General features: G+C 37.1%; 1 protein-coding gene across 9 annotated transcripts in view; it reads right to left on the bottom strand.

The window, feature by feature from the left end:
* LOC115211684 (rho guanine nucleotide exchange factor 11-like) overlaps nt 1-22,500 on the bottom strand; it is a 387,012-nt gene that overhangs the window by 216,649 nt on the left and 147,863 nt on the right. For all 9 annotated transcript variants that reach the window (XM_036502748.1, XM_036502742.1, XM_029780328.2 and 6 more), the window contains 2 exons: nt 13,665-13,714; nt 1,889-1,946 (listed from right to left, as the gene is read on the bottom strand). In XM_036502748.1, coding sequence (XP_036358641.1) covers nt 1,889-1,946; nt 13,665-13,714 — 108 coding nt within the window. The remainder of the gene's footprint in view (nt 1-1,888; nt 1,947-13,664; nt 13,715-22,500) is intronic.

Genomic DNA, 22,500 nt, shown 5'->3' with positions numbered 1-22,500 from the left:
TGAAGCTGCTAAAGACTGTAGTCAATCCCTGACTGGAAAGAGTTGCTGCTGGAAGGCCATATGTGTGACAACAAGATTCAGCTTCTTCCAGAAAGAGCCAGAGATGGTTGTCAGAGAATTTCTACAACTTCACCAGCATCAATTTCTGGCTTCTGAATTCTCCCAATTGTAATCCCACGGATTATTGCATATGGGGCACAGCTGAGAAAGACATCAAGCATTCTGCTTGCAACACTAAGGCTAAGCTAGTGGCCAAAGATTAAGGAGGTGTTTGAAGATGATCTTAGTGAGGAACACATGTGCCAAGTTCCAGAGTTATTTTGAGGCTCTGGTGGAAACTGAGGGCAGCTACTTTGAGTCAATGGTCATCTCCTAGCCATAATCTAGTTAATATTTTTTTCAATTTTTTAAAAATACCTTTTATTTTTTGATGGATATTGTATTTTCTTTTCCTCTCATGCAAACAATCAAATTTAGCCTGAACACCCTATATATATATATAATGGGCTTCTTTTAGTTTCAGTTAATGAAATCCACTCACAAAGCTTTGGTCAGTCAGGAGTCATAGTAGAAGATACTTACTAAGGGTGCCATGCAATGGGACTGAAACTAAAACCACATGATTAGGAAGCAAACTTCTTAACCACACAGCTATGCCTGTCTGTGCCTATGTTCTATAATCTTGCATGTAGCTCTCAGTTCCAACAGATATTCTTAAGAACAAATCCTCACCTCTCTTTTTTAACCCCTCAAAATATTTCTGCTGATTTGCTACAGATCTTCCGCCTTCAATGTGCAAGGCTTTTCCTATTGATCGTACAACCTAATGGTTCTTGTGGAGAGAAATCTCTTTTGTCATGAAATTATTTCTACCCAATTTACACTAGACACTAATTAGACTACCTAGGTAAGATAACCTAACTACCATTTGCAGTTAATGCCAGTAATCATAAGTGCATATAGTGCAGTTCAAATATGCAGCCAGACTATTCACATTACAAAGTTAATATATATATATATGATGTTATGAATATATCATGCTATAATCTTTATTCACTAATTATTGCACAAGATAGAGGATATAGAGTTACTACATTAATAACTAGCAGTATCGCCCGGCGTTGCTCGGGTTTGTAAGGGAAATAACTATAAAAGCATTTTTAGAGAGTTACTTCCTTTATAGATGCCAATTCGGGCTTTCTTAGCCATTTCTGTTTTGGTGTCTTCAAGCCATGAAGTCGTTCTAAAAGAACGCTGGTCTCCTTGACAACGCATTACGACGTTGATTTCCTTATACTCCCTTCCCCACAGCTTCACGAGGGAGGGAAGAAGGGGGAGAAGCAAACACAAGTGCAGGTGTTTGAGCGTGGATGCCAACTCCGCCGCCATCGACACACGAAAAATTATGCATTAAAATGGAATAAAAAATGATGTTAAATTATTTTTTAAATCGTAGACTCATCGTAGACTCATCATAGACGCGCGCTAATAGCCAGACGGGCTTGATATTAATCACGACTATAAGATACCCGAATTTGGTTAAACTGCACCGCAAAATGTGGGAGGAGTTAGGAATCTAAATCGTAGGAGACAGACACTCACACAACTACAGTTTTATATATATAGATATAATGAAGACAGGGAAAAGAAATGTTATGCAGATCTGGAGTAATTTAATAAACAAGTAGATAAATCTATGTAACTTATGATAACATTAAAGAATGAAGACCATTATAAATTTGATGGGGGTGATGATAAAATCAATTAATTTGATAAAATAAATTTTGTTGGCATGGAAACATTAAGTTACAAGTCCTATCAATCTGAAAAAAATCTTTATGAAAATGAAACCATTTTTTATAAATGAAAGCAAAATGTCTTGACTTACATTTGATGAGGTTGACAACTTCAATGTGGTTTAAACTTAATGCTGACGTACCATTCACCTGAAGAATATGAGAAAAAGAACAATAAATATCATCTTTGAACCAAATAGGAAGCACCAAGTTGGAGAGGAACATCTTTATTAATCCCTTTCAATGAAATGAATGAAGATATTTTTAAGTACAGGTTTGTTTTGTTTGCTTGTTTTCTTTTTGTTTTTTTTGGGGTTTTTTTTTTCAAAAGCAAAATTACAAGAATTTGTCGTTACTTCTTTATAATGAAGTATTTGCAATTCAGGATTCAAAAACAAATTTAATATACTGTCATTTTATTTCAGTAAAATTATAGAAGAATGTAATAACATATTTTTTAGGATTTTCTTGTAACAGTTTGGAGAAAGAGAGAGTGGGGGGATGAGAGAGAGAGAGACAGACAAACAGACAACCTTCATGCATCCTCTCCAGATCTACACAGTGGATGCTCTCCGACAACTGCAAATTCACAGCCACAACAAAAACATGAGTAGCAAAGGAGTTCCAGAAGACTGATATTCTGAAGGGGGAAGGAGTGGGTGTAGTGACTAGTGCAAGGCCTGGGGGTAGAAAAGGAAAAGAGCAAAATATAGGAGACAGGTGAGTCAAATGGACTTAAGTGAACATGGGAATAAGATCAGTTAGCTCCAAGAAGAGAGGGTACTGTTGTAGCAGGAAAAAAGACAGTGAAGGTACAGCATATCTAGGCCAAAAGATACCAGGGTGAGTGACTTCAAGCAGTCAGGAGGCCTTTTTTTATTTTATTTTATTTTTACTTTTTATTTGGGATGAAGTCAAGGATGCTTACGGATTTGTACAAATCATTATTGTCACTGTCATTATCAACCTCCTAATCCTCCCTGTCATCATTGTGTAACATCCACTTCACCATGTTTACATTGGTTAGACAGAATTTGTTGAAGCAGATTTCCTACAACTAGGTGATCTTCCTGTCATCAACCCTCAGCTGTTTCCAAGCAAGGTAGTATTTACCCCATGGCCAGGCATGTTTTTCAAGAGAAGACTAGAAACAAGCAACATCACTTGTATGATGGTGATGCTCATTTACAACCATTTCATGATGTCAAGCCAAGGGTACACACACATGTATGCATGTGTGTATGTATGCATATGCATGTATGTAGATATATGTGCGTGTGTGTGTATATATATATGTTGTATCTGTGTATTTGTGCATATACATGTATGTATGTATATATGTGTGTGCGTAAGATGGGCTTCCTTCAGTTTCTATTTGCCAGAACCCACTCACAGTAAGGAACTATACCAGAGGACACTTGTACAGTGGGATTGTACTCAAGACTGCATACTAGGGAAACAAGCTTCTTAATTGCAGACACGTATGAATAATGATGATAAGATCATCTAGAATTAAGCATTTACAAATATAATTTGAAAGATGTGAAAGAAAAATGCCCACATCAATATACTTGATCTGTCAAACAAAACGAAATTTTCCTGTTTGATAGATGCTTTTTGAGAAGAATTTATAACAATAAGAACCTGCCATTCTGTCTTTTGAGAAAACTGAACCATCTTATTCAGTCAATGGTACTTTTGAATAAAATGGTAGAATATAATCATCATCATTTAACAACCATGTTCCATACTAGCACAGACTGGCTAGTTTCACAGGAAATGGTGGGTTCAAGGACTGCATTATGCTCCACTGTCTGTTTCAGAAGGTTTCAACTGTTGGATGCCCTTCCTAACACCAACCACTTTACGTTATGTACTGGAAACTTTTATCATGACCCCAACCTAAGTGAAGTCACCATGTAGCTTGCAAGATTATGAAACCTAAGAAAGGTGGCTTTTATGCTAACCAATGATGGGTTGAAGTATAAGAAAAGGAGCCTGAAGAGAGAAGGTTTCTTGCTATGAAGGAGCTACATGGCTACTCAAATTATAGAAGAGTGAGGGCAGTGATGACCAGGGTGGAGCTGGGAAGAGACAAAAATAGTGGTGATGAGGTAACTGGGTGAACCTTCAAGTACAAGGGGAGAAAATGTGAGTGGGGACAGAAGAACCAGGAGTGAGGGTGAATATAGGTTGCAAGATGGTATGGGAGATGGGGGTGATAATGATGATGAAAGTATACTTGCCATCAATATATTAGGATAAATATATCTATCTACACACACACAAAAGTCTATCACATGAAGCATCAATGTGTGTATGGGTGTGTGTGTGTGTATATATATATATATATAGTTAATCCAAACATGAAAACACAAAGAGAAAACACAACGCGAGGACGTGGAACAAGTATAGTATTATTGGACGCTCAGGAAAGAAGGAGGGTTTAATGTTTCAAGCAGAACTCTTTGTCAGAAACATAGGGAAAGGAAAGATGGAAATTGTAGTTATGATACCCGTGCCGGTGGCACATAAAATGCACCATCTGAATGTAGCTGATGCCAGCACCGCCTGACTGGCGTCCATGTTGGTGACAAAAAGCACCAACCGATCATGGCTGTTTGCCAGCCTCCTCTGGCCCCTGTGCCAGTGGCACGTAAAAAGCACCCACTATGATCATGGAGTGGTTGGTGTTAAGAAGGGCATCCAGCTGTAGAAACACTGCCAGATCAGACTGGAGCCTGGTGCAGCCTCATGGCATCCCAGGAACCGTCCAACCCATGCTAGCATGGAAAACAGACATTAAACGATGATGATATATATGTATATATCATCATCGTTTAACGTCCGTTTTCCATGCTAGCATGGGTTGGACGGTTCAACTGGGGTCTGGGAAGCCAGGAGGCTGCACCAAGCCCAGTCTGATCTGGCAGTGTTTCTACAGCTGGATGCCCTTCCTAACGCCAACCACTCCATGAGTGTAGTGGGTGCTTTTTATGTGCCAGACGAGACTGGCAACGGCCACGATCGGTTGGTGCTTTTTACATGCCACCAGCATGGAGGCCAGTCGGAGCGGCGCTATAAGTATATATATATGTGTGTGTGTGTGTGTGTGTGCGCGTATGTGTATATATATGCATGTGTGTGTGTATATATATATATATATATATATATACACACACACACAATTCAGGTTCTGTGTACACCAAGTTTGCTCACAAGACTTTGGTTGGCCTGCGGTTACAGAAGTACATAAGGTGCTATACAGTGAGACTGAACCCCAAATCACATAGATGGGAAGTGAACTTCTTAACCATACATCCAATCGTACCCGCACCCACATACATATGGACAGATACACACATATACATACAAACACATGAACATGCATACATAAGTGTGTATGTATGTCTTCTATGCTGGACATCACATACTAATTGTTAACAAACACCTCTGTCATAACAAGCAGAGCTATTCATTTGCAATCTTTCAGAAAAACCTCTCTAGCCGTTCTCAGGTTCATGCTTGATGGACAAGGAAATATTACTTTACTTGGGAGCAGGTGGTGACTGGCAAGAAGGGTGTCCAGTGACAGAAAATCTGCTTTAATGAATTTTGTCCAACCCATGCATGCAAAACAACAGCAAAAATAATAACGATGTCTACATGTGTGTGGCCGTGTTTGTAAACCGATTTTTATATAAATAAATACATATATTATATAGGTATGTATGTGTGTGTACATGTGTATGTTAATGTGTGTATGGATGTATATGTGTGTATGTATGCATGTGTGTGTGGCTATCTAGCTCTCTAGATACACACACACATGAAAATTATAGTAATTACTAGTCAACAAACACAGTTGATTTCAAAGAAATTATAGATTTTTCTTCACCATTGTTGGAACAATTAAATTATCTAAATTCATAAATGGGTTTAATGTAAAGTTAACGATGTTACGAGGTATCTGATGGGACATAAACTTCAACATATGAAAAAATGATAAACCTAGTTTGACGCACACAGCATACCAGACTTTATTGCAATTAGACAATATCAAATTACATACACAATCAAATCAGAGCAAAAAGTCTGAGTGCAAAGCAATTTTGTTTTTAAATCACAGCTACATTGTATGTATATGAGAATAAATAATGTATGACAAAGCAAATGAGACTAGATCTTTCTAAAAGTAGTCGTAGACATATGTCTAACAGTGAAGTTTAATGCTAACTATATTAAAATTACCTGATCCATAGTCTGTTCATGTTTGTCCATGTTTGGTATTATTATGGGCAATTGTAGGTCTTTCAATCAACATATCAATTAAATAGTCAGCCACTCCATTTTTATTTTAAATAATATGAAAAACTTCAGGAAATTTCAAACTTTTTACCAGAGCAAATTTCTTGACAATTTTATTATGGTTTCCAAAATTAACTATTCTAATTCTTCCTTTTCTTTAGATTGTCCAGACAACATGGGAATATATAAAATCTTCAAAACAATTTAACTCAAGCCACTGCTATGACAACCTTTAACCCTTTAGTGTTTAAACTCAGCCATTTCAGGCCCAAATACTTTACATTTTATGACTAGATCTGACCCCTGTTGCCTATCCTACAATGTCATTCTAAAAATAAACAATCACATCATCAAAATTTTGAAGCTATGAGATAATGTATGATTAATTCAAAACAATATGAATAAATAAGCATTACATTTCATAGAGTATTCTAAATGCTGAAGGGTTACAAAAGAGCACATCTTACACATTAGCAAGCATACATTAGTAACTAATAATGAAATTTTTGCCTTACATTGGTTACTAATAATAGTCTCAAATTTTGGCACAAGGCCAGCAAATTCGGGGGAGGGATTAAGTTGATTACATCAACCCCCAGTGTTCAACTGGTACTTATTTTATCAAACTCAAAAGAATGAAAGGCAAAGTTGACTACATTGGCATTTGAACTCAGAACATAGACAGCTGAAATGCTGCTAGGTATTTCTCCCAATGTGCTAACAATTCTGCTAGCTTGAAACCTTAAAATATTGGTTTCAAATTTTGGGGAGGGGGTAGGTTGATTACATCAACCCCATTGTTCAGTTGGTACTTATTTAATTGACCCTGTAGGGATGAAAGTCAACCTCAGCAGAATTTGAACTCAGAATGTAGAGATAAAAGAAGTGCTGCTTAGCATTTTGCCCAGCATGCTAACGATTCTGCCAGCTCACTGCCTAACATTGGTTACTTATAATAAAAGTGCACAGGCATAGGTGTGTAGTTAAGAAGTTTGCTTCCAGCCCAAAAAGTTTGGGTTCAGTCCCACTACATAGCACCTTGAGCAAGTATCTTCTACTATTGCCTTGCATTGAGCAAAATCTTGTGAGTGGATTTGGTAGGCAGAAAATGAAAGCCCATCATGTGTGTGTGTGTGTGTCTCTCTCCTAGTCTTGGTGTCGTGTGATTGTTGTAAATGGATGTCATTCATTTCGAATATTCAGTGGAAACATGTTTGGCCATGGGGAAATTATTACCATGCTTGGACAGAGGTGTAGGTTGGCAACAGGAAGGACATCCAGCCATAGACTCCATCCAACCCATGCAAGCATGGAAAAATGGACATTGAAACAATGATAACAATGTTGTTGATGTTGATTATGATGACACATATACATTGCTTCTTTATCAACCGTATCATATAGCCTATGATAAACAAGGAAGTGGTACTTGCCGCTATTTCAAATGTTACCACAAACATATTTCTCAGTAAAAGTCTAAAACACTGAAAGGTACCCAACAAAACTGATTAACATGAAACTCCAGAGAATCAGAGATAAAATCTAGAGATAAAAATAATTACTTAATGCAACACTGATAACATGATTCATCTTTAAGTGTTGATAATTAAATAAATATACAAATACAAACAAAAACCCACTTAATTAGAAATCTTATAAAGATTCAAAAATGGAAACAAGTGAAATTGGTTCTTTTTTTTCTATGTTGCATAAATTTCTTCAATTAAAGATTACACAAATGTGAAAATTCAGAACAAAATTCTGACAACAGGTGTTTTATGTGGAGCTGGTTATCATTGCCTCCTCACATGAATCAGTCAGCTTGTTAATTATTTGCAGCTAAATTAACTAAAATATCTTGTCTTGCCTTAGGTGACAATATGAATTTGCATGTTGCTCAATTCAAAAGTACATCACCTCAAAATCTCAGCTGCTACATTCACATCGGTTTGTTAAAAGGTGGCTCTGTGGTTAAGAAATTCATTTTACAACCTAGTGGTGTCAGGTTCAATCTCACTGCTACTGCACACCACCTTGGGCAACTGTCTTCTAATATAGTCATGGGTTGATCAATGCCTTATGACTGAATTTGGTTGATGGAAACTATGTGGAAGCATGTTGTGTGTTTGTGTCTTTATGTTTGTGCACCCTCTCTTCTGCCACCATTTGACAGTTACTGTTGGTTTGTTTATGTCCCTGTAATGTAAAGTAGTGCTGCAAAAGAGATTAATCAAATAAATAAGATACCAAACTTGAAAATAAGTACTGGGTTGATTTTTTCAACTACACCCTTCTTATATTTATCTAGGCTGTTTAACCAGTGATTCCAGTAAGATAAAATAGCAATCATTGTTTATGGTGCTCTTTTTGAGTTTAATTCCTCCACACCTACAATCATTTATGTTATTTAGGCACTGAAGACATTTCCACAAAACTGAAACAATGGAGTAAAACTGGTTTTATATTGAGGTCAAGGTTAGAGTCAGGGGTTAAGGAATGCCCACAGGACTAACAAAAAGTGCTTTAATAAATCATAGCACAAAAACAAAAAAACATAGGTTTTAAATAGTGGTAAACAAATATATATGATCCAGTGGACTGGGATGGAGACTGCTAAACCAAATTACTGTATTTGAGTGCATAAAAAGATGTGTGAATATATGAGATGTGCCTTCGATTTCAGCAGTACATATTGAGAGAAGAAAAAAAAATCTTTTTTGGTGTATTAAAGCTTGTGGGAGGTCCAACTTTGCATATAGGACCCAGGATGATATTTTTGACACATTTTTGGATGAAAAATGTTTTATATGACATCATATAGGGTATGTACAATGAAACAGAAGAGACAAATTCACCAGAAGTTTTCTCAATTACAAAAAACATAAGATTTTGTAGACAACACAGAAAAACATGACAATTTCTCATCATTCATTCAACATCTGTTTTTTGTTTTTTTTTTCATACTAGCAAGGGTTTGGATGGAGAGTTATTTGAAGAAGGACTTTATGGCTCTATGCTCTTCCTGTCAGTAACCCTTATCTGTTTTTGAAGTTATTTTATTATTCCACAAATTTACAAATAGCACAGAGCAGCAGGTCATAATGTCAACAAGTAATACCAACATCAGCACTGCTTCAATCAAGCAATGGCAGTGTGGAACATAAATATACACATACAATACATACATGAGTGCATTTATATATAAATATATATATAGAAATACAATAAGAGGCTTCCAAATAGGAAAGCCTTGTACTAGAAAGAGCAGTAGAAAACTCAAAGCCACCAAATAAGGATAAATTTTTTGAAAGGATATATATATATATATATATATATATATACTCTTTTTACTCTTTTACTTGTTTCAGTCATTTGACTGCAGCCATGCTGGAGTATCACCTTTAGTTGAGCAAATCAACCCCAGGACTTATTCTTTGTAAGAATAGTACTTATTCTATCAGTCTCTTTTGCTGAACTGCTAAGTTACAGGGACGTAAACATGCCAGTATCGGTTGTCAAGCGATATTGGGGGGACAAACAGACACACATACATATATACGATGGGCTTCTTTCAGTTTCCATCTACCAAATCCACTCACAAGGCTTTGGTTGCCCCAAGGCTATAGTAAAAGACACTTGCCCAAGGTGCCACACAGTGGGACTGAACCAGGAACCATGTGGTTGGTAAGCAAGCTACTTACCACACAGCCACTCCTGCGCCTATATATATATATGCACACACACACATACATACATACAACCATTTTTAGTGCTGGTGGCATGAAATAAGTACCCAGTACATGCTACAAGTGGTTGCTGTCAGGAAGGGCATCATCAAGTCATAAAAACTATGCTAAAGCAGACACTGGAGTACATTGTAGTCATTGGGACCAACAAACCCTGTCAAACCATCCAACATATGTCAGGATGATGATGATGATGATGATGATAGTGATGACATACATGCACATGTCAGAGATCAAAGTTTTAGTAAGTTGGACAATAGATAGCACTCTGTTTCCATGAAGGAAATGGCCTTACTTGATATGTAGGAAAGGTATAGGTAGAAATTCTATAAGGCATGTCTAAAGCCGCTGTAGACATACAAGAAGTCCAGTGGTGTAGCTTTATTCGACCCCACCACCCTACTTATTATTCAACTCTGCTTTCTAACCCTAATCCTCACAATACCTTATGAAATGAGGAATTATTGTCCCCATCATTACACTTAACCACACCCTCTCCTCTAAGATACTTATCATTGGCATACACCACACTTCTATTATCATTACCCATCTTTACAATTGTCCATCAATCACTCACTCTCTTACCATTAAACAAGTAGTTACCATCACTGCCTCTCTCCCACTAACTCCTGGTATTATTGTTTTTCTCTTCTATTACTCCTACCAGCAGTGTAGCTACTGTTATTCACTCCTCTATCATCAATCCCCTTTCACACTAATAAATATATTCCTCCCATCATACTTTTCTAAATATATCACTATCTTTAAAACTTCATCTTCCTGTTCATCTCCTTCTCAGCAAAGTGGAGACTATTCAGTATTGTGATTTACAAGACAACCTCATTGGTGCTGGTGCCATGATAACATGCACTGGTTCACACAATGAAGTGGTTGGCAAATTAGGCAGAGATAATGTAGGGTTGAGAGGACCCTTTAGTCTTGTTGAAGATAAAACATTCTCTCTAGTGTTGGTGCCAAAGTAAAATATATTCAGTTCACTCTGTAAAGTGGTTGGTGATAGGAATGGCATCCAAATGGAGATGTCTGAGCAAGATTCGGTGCTTTGAGCCATCTATGAACACAGTAATTCCAAATAAGAACAGCTCAAATTGTGACAGTCTGTCTAACCCATAGCTGGCTGCACAGGCAAACAGATTTTAAAATGAAGATGATAATTGAATAGTTCTGTGTATACGTATGTGTGTGTGTGCACATGTATGTGTATACATGTGTGTGTGTGTGTGCATGCGTGCATATGTGTACATGCAAACAGGTATACTTATATGTACATGTTACTATGTCTTAAAATCTGAAATGATTTAAGCCAAAGTTTAGCAATAATTAAACCCAAGTAATTTAGTTTATCATTCCACTATGATTTCATTCAACATCTGTTTTTTATGTTTACAAGATTTAAATAAAAGTATGAGATCATCAGTAAAGCCGTCAGTAGCCACAATATACAGTAAGAGCTAAAATTACATTGGGTGTACAAGAGCCGCAGAGAAAAAGAGATTGAACATTTTTTCAACAGTTGTAGTATTTAAGCACACAGGAGGGTGGAATTTAGAGAGTGTTAGAGAAAGAGAGAGGGTGAAAGATGGTAGGAGTGATGTGAGAAGGGAGTAAGAGAAGGTGAGTGAGAAGCAAATTAGAAAATGAAAAAGGAGGAAAAAATGTATCTATGTGAGAAAGAAAGGGAGAGAGAAAGAGGGTCAGAGAAAACAAACTAACAGGGAGAGGGAGAGCATGAATAAGGACTGTGAGAGAAAGGAGGAGGATAAGAATGAAAAATGAAACAAAAAATAAAAATAGGAAGCAGGAAAATACAGAGACAGGGATCATGTGTAAATAAGAGAGGTCTGCCTCGAAGGGTTTGGTTGATCAAATCAACCCAGTACATATTTGAAGTCAGGTACTTACTTTATCAATCCCTTCTTGCTGAAACACTCAGTTAAAAGGACATAAACAAACCAAAAACATTTGTCAAGCAGTGAGAGATGAAGGCGAACATACATGCATACACTCATACACAACACATATATAATCCTTTTATTTATTGGCACAAGGCCTGAAATTTGGGATGAGGGGGCTAGTTGATTATATCAACCCCAGTGCTCAACTGGTACTTATTTTATTGACCCTGAAAGGATGAAAAGTAAAGTAGACCATGTCGGAATCTGAACTCAGAATGTAGAGACAGACAAAGTACTGCTAAGCATTTTGCCTGGCATGCTCACAATTCTGCCCGCTCGCCACCTTACAAAGCATATATAGTGCAAGGTAGCAATGCATCTCCTGTACAGCAAGATACCTGTTTCTGTCCTTTCTTTCATATTTTACCTTCTCAACACTTAGTATAAAGTACCACCCCAACTTTTTTTTTTTTTTTAAGCCACACTTTCATTCAGCCAAGGGTGCTTTTTAAGTCCTGCAATTTTCATGGTGACCTCACTGGTGCTGTCACTATGAAAAACAAAAACAAATCACCCAGCACAATCTGTGGAGTGATAGATGTTAAGAAGGGCATCCAACCAAGAAGATTCTGAAGTGTAATGTTGTCCTCCAGCTTGCTGGATCTTTTCAAGCCATCCAAACCATGGCAGCATGTATGTTCAATTATGATAAACCTCCATACAGTTTCTTTTGACCAAATTCACTCACAAGGCATTGCTTAGCCCTGGGCAATAGTTGAAGGCACTTACCCAAGGTGCTACATACTCAGAATGAACCTGAAATCACTTGGTTGTGAAACAGATCACATAGGACATGTCTGCCTGCAAACACACACACACACGCGCGCACTCTCTCTCTCTCTCTCTCTAGGCATGGGTGTGTGGTTGAGAAGTTTACTTCCCAACCATGTAGTCTTGGGTTGAGTCCCACTGTGTGGCACTTTGGGTGGATGTCTACTACTATAGCTCCAAGCCAATCTAATCTTTGTGAGTGGATCTCGTAGAGGGAAACTGAAAGAAGCTTACTGTGGGTATGTGTGTATATATCATCATTATTTAATGTCCATTTTCCAAAGGGTTGGATTGTTTGAGAGAAGCTGACCTACTCAAGAGCTGTCCAGGCTCCAATTATCTGTTTTGGCATGGTTTCTAGGGCCAGATGCCCTTCCTAACGACCAACCAACCACTTTACAGAGTGCACTGGGTGCTTTTACGCAGCACTGGCATGGGTGCTTTTACATGGCACCGGCATGGATGTTTATTATGTGGCACCAGCACAGGTACTCTTTATATGGCATAGTTGTAGTTGTCCCCAAACTTTAGATGACAACCAGCATAGGTTTGTTTATGCCCCTGAAACTTAGTGGTTCAGCAAAAGAAACCAATAGGATAAGTACCAGGCTTTAAAAAATAAGTACGGAAGTCCAAGTTGTTTGACTAAACTCTTCAAGGCAGTGCCCCAGCATAGCTGCAGTCCAAAGGACTGAAGTGAATAACAGATGCATGAGACATATATGTATATAAATATGCAGAAGGAGGAATATATTTAACTCATAGATAAAAATATCAAAGGTTACTGTTAGCAAAATTACTGGGTCCTAAACTTCTCCTTTAATTAAACACTACCTGTTTGTAAAAAGCAAAAGCCCATGTATTGTTATATCCTTTACTTAATGCTATCAGCAAGCTGTTGTTAGCAAAAAGGCTTCATTCTATAGTTATTACAATAAGCAGTTTCCACTATGTGTTCTAATAAATAAAATCAGGAACTCATAAGATCTATTCCTAAAAAAAATGTACCACAAGCTTCATTTGTCTTAATACAGAAAATGTGTTTTCAGTCTGTGGAAATAACTCACCTTGATAATTTTATCCCCTTGTTGCACCCCAGCTTTTGAGGCTGCTCCATCTGAAAATACACAAAAAAATTGGATTCTATTTCAGATAAATGATAACAGATGACAAATAGGAAGTAGAAGAATACTACCAAAATAATAAAACAAACACATACTTATAACATGAAGCAACTATTATTTAAATTGAATATTGTCATCTCAAGGCAAGGAATAATTCTAAACCTTTTCTGCTATAGGCATAAGGTCTGAAATTTTGAGGGAAGGGTGTAGTCAATTTCATCAACCACAGTACTTGACTAGTACTTGTATAAAATTGATGATTTAGCTCCACCAGCTAAACCATTTTTGATTGCACATCTAGATCAAAACTCTACACATATTACACACACACACACTCACATCTGGTACACTACTCATATACAATTGGCACAATACTCTTACTATTTCACACATAAAGGTTTGATATATTACACGCACACATCTACATTCACCCTATTACATACATTCCACACTATTATACAAACTCACACACCAGGATCAATACACACAATTACACAAGTACATTTTGGCTAACATCCAAATAAACACATTCAATATATTACGTTAGTCTCTCTTAACACTCCTCTCTATAACCTTTGGCTCAGCCCCACCACTACCACACACACTACACTTCTGACCCTCAAAACTCACCATTTTTATGCTACCCACTCACAACTTCAACTACTTGATACTCACACCATTCATCTTCCTAGAGAAATGTGGCTACACACTGACCACAACTCAACCCACAAATGCCACTGTGTTGATCATCAATCAGGAACATCTTAAAATGGGCATAGGTAAAGCAGGGGAAGGAACTGCTACAAAAACACCCTAAAACAACATCTGTTTCATAGAAAGACTAATTGTCTAAGTCTATTTGAAATGAAACTAAACTTGCTATTGTAAAAGATCCTAAAAGGAATGTCTTCAAAGATCCTAGGTTGCTTGTGCATTTTCTATCATCATCACCACTATAACATTCACTTTTCCATGATCGCATGGATGAGACATAATTTGTTGGGGCAGATTTCCTACAGCTGGATACCCTTCTTGTTGCCAACCCTCATCTTGTTTCCAAGCAAGGTAATATTTTCCCCATGGCCAGAGATGTTTTTCACAGAACACAGGAAATGAACAACACTGATTGTATAAAACTGATGCTCATTTACAACCATTACATGATGTCAAGGCAAGGGTGCACACACACAATGTGGAGGAACATAGACAGACAGATAAATATACAACAGGTTTCTTCCAGTTTCCATCTACTAAATCCACTCACAAGACTTTGGTTAGTCTGGGGCTAAAGGAGAAGACACTTGCCCGAGGTGCTGTGCAGTGGGACTGAACCTGAGGCCACATGGTCAGGAAGCAAGCTTCTCAGTTACAGTGGCTTCTCAGCCACTGTTGCACCAATATATGCAGCCATACATGTGCCTATATATGTATATATATATTTTATGGGTGCTCTAAACATACATAACTTGCTGATTATCAAAGCAAGAAACTTAAAAAGCTTATAAAACTTCCATTACTTGAATTATTCTATTATTATTTCTTTACTTAAGGAATCTAAATATTAGATTTCTCTTACAGCAATCATCTCAAAACTGGATAAAAAATATATAGAAATTTTGAATGAATTAAATTCCACAAAACAAATAATATTTTTATATCACCCACATTACATTAGTGCTTTATTTTAGTACTGATTTACACACACATTGACTCAATGCTAGTATGAGAGAAAGAGCTCTATTAAATTTGGAGATTTGGTTAAGCTGGGGAAAATAATTTAACAGCTTAGACGTTCTGCCTATAATTATTCAACCATGATAATGGATTTATGGGTGCTTTTCCTGGAGGCAATACAGTCAAAAGTAGCACAGCCTGAAGTCTTAACCAAGAGTTACATGCATGCACACATGCATATATCCAACAGCACAACTGCACTTTATTAAGTTTCTAATAAAAATAGTTACAAACAACAAAGCACAAACATAATCATGTCGTTCTAAGACCTTCCCTACTGTATAACATCTTGGATAGGTGTCCAATAATGTAACTAAGTTGATCAATGCCTTGCAAGTGGAATTTAATGGAGGGAAACTTTTCAGGAGTCCAGTGCATATATTTATATATGATCCTCTCATTTACAATCCTTTTTTCCATGCTGGCATGAGTTGGATGGTTTGACAAGATCCAATAATCCAGAGGACTATGTTGAGCTCCAGCATCTGCTTGACATGGTTTTTACAGCTGGATGCTCTCTCTGGTAGCAACCACTAAACAGTGTCTACCAGCACTTGTGAGGTCACTGAATAACTTGCAAGACAAGACCCCTCAAGAGGTGGGAGGTTGCATTGAGTGAGGTAGTTTTGTGCCAGATGCAGAAGGGCTAGGATATGCATGTGCATGTACGTACACACGCTATGCATATGTTAATATCCCCCAATCCTTCATGCTCTCTCACATTACTTCTTCCAATCACTACTGACATACATCATGCCCCTTCCCTCACTCCTCTTCCCTACCAATCTGTTTCTCCCATCATACTTATACTCTCTCTCCTTTAGCTCTCTCCTCCAGATTATTTCTCTCTGGCATCTCTGTCTTTTACCCACCTTTTCAGTCATGTCTGCTTTGAACACACAAAGACAACTTTTCAGTCTTGCAGGGAACAAGACAACCATACAAATATGCTGGTGCCATACGAAAGTGACTGGTAAATAGAATCAATATAGATAGGATGCTTTAACCTTTCTAATGGTATGACAACTTCTCTAATGATGGTACTACAACAAAATGCACTAAATAGGCTCCGTTATAGTGGGTGGCATTAATAAGGGTATCTAGCTGTAGAAACCTCATCAAAACTAGAACATACAAGCAAAACACGGTTCTCTGAAAGTGTCTAAGAGGATAGTAATGCCAAATAAGAACTGACACATTACCAATCTGGCTGAAACCAACTCTGGCTCTGTTAGTACAAATGTCTTGTTTTCATAAGTTTTAAATTAAAATCTTCCACCAAACCTTAATCACAATTAATGTTCCTAACACTAGCTTAATGATAACTAAGTTATTTTACTAAATTCTTTGATATAGCTAAAATAACTAAGAGAAACACAGTGCATTTCAAAATAAATACAGTAACAAAAGAGTTAATAGTTACACTGGCATAGTCATATGCTGTATATGGATGATGAGAGATAGTTGAAGAAGTGCCAGGAGATCTTGTGGAAGAAGGAAGGCCAATGAAAATATGGGCAAAAGTGGTGAAGGTTGATCTCAGGAAGCTGAACCTCACAAAGGAACACAACAAGTGGTGGGGTACCATGTTGGAGACGGATTTGTGCAATGCATGCAAGCATGGGAAAACAGGCATAGAAATGGTGGCAGTAGTGGTGGTGGTAATTGTGGTAGGTAATTGCAGCAGCTGTGATGGCAGTGGTGGTAGGTACTGAATAGCCAATCTAACTCCCTTATAAAAAAATATGTTTTCTAAAATAAAATATAATAGCAACTACAATTCAAACTGTCAAATTGATAACTTCACCAGAATACAATACGCATGCAAATAACAAAGAAACAACAAACCAACAAAGGAGCCTTTATGTGGTCACATAACTTGCATGAAACGGTAACCACATTCCCCTCAAATCACATCCTGCCATCTTAGAAAAGGGAACAATACATCAGGTAATATAGTCCAAGATACACCTAAGCAGATGGGATGCTGTTGATACTTTGAACACAGACAAAAACAACAACACAGCCAATAACACATCATCAAATCAGAAATCTCGACAGGCACTGGTAGAGTTGTGTGGTAAAGAAGTCTGCTTCCCAAATATGTGGTCTTGGGTTTAGTTTCATTGTTGGGCAAGTATCTCCTACTACAGCCCCAGATCAACCAAACCCTTATGAGTCAATTCAGTAGACAGAAACTGAAGAAACCTGTTTTGCGTGTGTGCGGGCGTGTGTGTGTACATGTGTAGTGGCATTTTGTTGATGTAACATTGATCAAAAGATGGAATGGAGTGTGACATGATGAATATAGAAGAGCAACAAAAACGCAAGACAACGCAGAGTTTTGCGGTTTTTTCCTCTTTTAAGATTAAGGGAGATAACTCCTTAATACTTCGTAATTAACGTAAATTATCTAGCTGTGTTGGACAAAATTCAGTTAAATTACAAGTTTGGAATATATCTCATCTTTTATCTTTTACCTTGTTTCAGTCATTAGACCGCGGCCATGTTAGGTCACCGCCTTGAAGAATTTTAGTTGAACTAATCGACCTCACTACTTTTTTTCCGTTAAGTTACGGGAACACAAAAACACCAACACTGGTTGTCAAGCGTTGGTGGGGAACAAACACACACACACACACACACGGCGAACTTCTTCCAGTTTCCATCTCCACTCACAAGGGTTTGGTCAGCCCAAGGTTTTAACAGAAAAAACTTGCCCAAGATGCCACACAGTGGGAGTGAACCTGGAACCATGTGATTGAAAAGCAAACTTCTTACCACACAGCCAAGTCTGCATCTGGAAATTGTGAAGGATACATGATAATTCTTCACTGTTTGTTATTCATTTCTGGAGTAAAAGTAATTATCTAATTTGCGTTTTAATAAATAAATAAAAATGTTTATACATCCCTGAAAACTTTGCTTTTAAAATTTACCAATGATCATTATATCACCACTGACAACCTGGAGCTGCAAACAAACCTCAAAAAATAATTTCTATTAATGTATGGATGGATACCAACAGCTCCATAAAGAAGTGTTGATTTCTCAAAGTGGATGGAACTCATGGAGGAGGGAGACCCAAGAAGACATAGGGCAAGGTACCAAAGGACAACCTCAGGATACTGAACCTTTCAGACAAGATGACAAAGGACCGAGATACCCGGTGCCTTGCTGTACTCAAGAAGACACGTCTTCCACATCAGGAGTGTTAAAGCCAAACACCCTAGGGAAGACAATTGACCTGCAAGTGTCTTGTGCAGTTACCACATAAGAAGCAGTAGTGTTGGTGCCACATAAAAGTAGTAATGCCGGTATCACATTAAAAGCACCCAACATACACTGTAAAGTGGTTGGTTTTAGAAAGGGCATCCAGCTGTACAAATCATGCTACAACAGACTGAAACCTGGTGCAGTTCTCCAGCTTTGCCATCTTTGCCAGCATGAAAAAGAATCATTAAAAGATGTTGATGATGATGATGACGATGATAAAGTGTGAATCTGAAGAGATGATGAGCATCATTGATTGCAATGTGATTTGAACGTAGAATCACAGCTTCAAATAAACAAATAAATTAACTATGTGCCAACCTAGACATTCCAGCTGTGACCATTCCATCTCATTTTATTGGATGCACTATATCTGGGACTACATTATCTCTCTCTCTCTCTCTCTCTCGCATTAAAATATATAAGGATGTGATATGAGGAAAATTTGGCTGCTATTTCTAACAGGATAAGCAACCACAAAGAGGCTTCCTCGAAACAAGAAAATCCCTGAAACCAATTTCCCATTCTTGATCCAATTACAGAAGCTCAACATAGCTGCTAGAAATAGCAGCTAAATCTCCATTAGAATAAATCCTATACTCTTAAAAAATAATACTAAACATAGTCATAGATGCACTCTGCCAACAACAAAAAAAGTGGGGTGTAAAAGCTAGAGCATTTTTGATTAAAAGGAGCAGGATTGAAGATGACCACGGAGTATTAAACAGCAACACAACTATTTAATCTTGGGCTGAATAATAACATACAGCAAAACAAAGTATGTGAATAAAATTATTATTATTATTACCTACAAAGTCCTCAGTGATTTAAAGAATTTTACATGTAGATTAAATCTGCGTGCTTTTCAAGCCTATTCTATGCTATTAGATTTTTAAAAGTTCAAGGGGCAGTTTGAACTGAGAATCTAAGATGGAACTCAAAATCAATTATTCCGTTAGTAACTGTCTGACAGCCTCGCATCCAACAAACAGTTTTGATAAAGAGTGAAACAATTTAATGACAATATTTGAAGTTATCCAAGGGAAATAACTCTTGGTAATTTTTTTTCTTTGATTTCACGGTCAACATAATTTGTTTTATTCTATTATACATAGCGAGCGGTATTATTTGAATCACGGGGTTATTTCAGCAATTTAGAGCAGGAGGTCTACGACCATTTTTTATTTTAATCTTTCATTTCTTATTTTTAAAACAGCTGATTATCTAAATACAAAAAATGGCAAATTTTGTGCAGTGGTTTATCTTCTCCAGCAAGTGCCACTATTTTAGATATTTACAAGCATTTTATTATCAATAATTTTAATACGCTTGTTTTTGTATGTACCTGTTGTGTGCGTCACGCTTCACAGAAGTAGCAACGCGAGAGACAGGAGGACAGAGAGAAAATAAGAGAGAGAGAGAGAGAGAGAGAGAGAGAGAGAGAGTGAAAGAAACTGAGTGGTGACGGCGTTTGTTTTGTGTTTTTAAATGTTTATCACATTGCAAGAGTAGATACATATACACATTGCTAAATCAAAAGCGGGAGAGAAGAGGGACATAAAGGAAGAGAAAGAGAGATAGTAGATACATAAATCCAAAGAAATGTTCTTACATAGATACACAGACACAGCAAATATTGGCTGTCAATTTCACCTTTCATTACCACACGAGGATAAAATTAACTCACAAATGGCTGAGTACTCTACAGACATGCATATTATTAATGTAGTTCTCGGGCAGATTCAGCCTCGCACAGAATATGACAAGGCTGGCCCCTTTGAATAACAGCTACAGCTCAAGACATATAAATATGAATGTATTTGTATGTGTGTGTGTATAGTATAGGTTAGTTAAAACATTTACAATAATAAGTGTCGTGTATGTATGTTAAATGATGATGATGATGATGATGATTTTTTTTCTCTGTCAGGAGAAGGTAGCACCCATGATTCTCTACCAGGTCTTTAAGACTCTAGAATGGAGAGGGAAAGGTATCATCAAACTGAAGAACTAGCTTAAATGCTTGCAACAGAGTGCCCCTTTCTTTTATCCTTTACTTTTTGTTTCAGTTATTAGTTGCAGTCATGCTGGGGCACCACTTTGAAGAATTTTAGTCAAACAAATCAACCCTAGTGGTTTTCTTTTTTTTTTTTAAGCCTGGTACTTATACAATTGGTTTCTTTTGTTAAACTGCTAAGTTACAGGGTCGTAAATACACCAACACTAGCTCTCAAGAGGTAAGGGAGCAGGAGACAAACACAGACACAAGGACGGACACACACACGATAGTTTTCTTTTAGTTTCCATCTACTAAATCCACTCACAAGGGTTTAGTCAGCCTGAGGGTGTAGTAGAAAACAGTTAAACAAGTTGCTAAGCAGTGGAACTGAACTCAGAACCATGTGATTGGGAAGCAAACTTCTTACCATACAGCCACTCCTGCACCTATATTAAAGTTTTTATACATATTACTAAAGAAAGCAAGGACTTTATATAACAAAATGATGTTGGACATTAACATATTGTCAATCATGCTTCTACTCACTGATAACACAGTCTTATTTGTATTTTAATCCCCCAAAATAATTTTATGAAAATGTGTTTCAAATAAAACAATTGAACATGATCTTAATAATTTATATCTAAAAAAACTCACAGCCTTCCCATTCAGCACCTCATCCAAAGCACCCTTTAACATTTACTCTCCTCCTCCCTGCCAGCATGGAACATGGACATTAAATGATGATAATGACACAAGTTCATAATACCGCAAGGAAGAACTTAACGCCTAGGTCAAGGACTAATGATTTACAGATGCTTAAACTTATGAACAAAAAGACAAAATATATACACAATCCTGTATTGATTCTGCCAACTTTAATGTCCTTTAAATGCAATATATTCAACTTGGAGAAGGTAAAAAAAAAAATTTAAAAAAAACAAAATTATGTGAAGTTATTCACTGAGTTTACAAATTTAATGAACACTCAGAATATGAAAGGAAGTTTCATGCACACATCACAATTTCTCCCTCCACCCTCTCTTGTTCTCTCTATCTCTCTGTTACGTTAATCTGTTCTAATTCTGCCATTCCCATCTTCACCTCTATTTCTGATAACTGACTAAAATTAGACAGTAAATGACTGAATTAGACACTAGAAACTGAATACTAACAAGTTATTAACAAGCTTTACTCTCATCAAGTAACAGCAATAACTCACTTTTCTTTAGCTTTTGGGGATAGTGAGCTGTGAAGATTGTAACCACGATGGACAGAAAGCTTAGCAGCATTTCTTCAGGTTGTTTTGCATTCCGTGTTCAAATGCCTTCAAGATCAATTTTGTCTTTTATTCTTTTTGGGAGTGGATAAAATAAGTGCCAGTTGAGCACTGTGGCTGATGTAATCAACTACCCCTTCTCCTTAAAATTGATGGCCTTGTACCATACACACACAATGCACTTAAAAAAAGGGGCACAAGTTCCAGAAGACACCTGATCACAACAATTGTTAGCTATGGAAACAAACAAAGGCCTTACAATTAGAATAGCTTCAAATACAGCACACTCTCACATAACAATAATTTGCAAATTCAGAGAAACAGAAGATGAAGACAGCAACAACATCGACTCTTGAGCATTAAAACTAACTATATCCAGCCCAAAATATTCTACACTCAAATATTCTATTCTTTTATTCTTTTATTTGTTTCTTTTACTTGTTTTACTTGTTTGTGGCCATGCTGGAGCACTGCCTTTTAGTTGAAGAAATCAA

The sequence above is a fragment of the Octopus sinensis genome, linkage group LG5 (assembly GCF_006345805.1).
Source record: "Octopus sinensis linkage group LG5, ASM634580v1, whole genome shotgun sequence".
NCBI classification, from domain to species: Eukaryota; Metazoa; Mollusca; class Cephalopoda; order Octopoda; family Octopodidae; genus Octopus; species Octopus sinensis.
The sequence above is the reverse complement of the archived record's forward strand: the minus strand, read 5'-3'. Positions and strand labels throughout refer to the sequence as shown.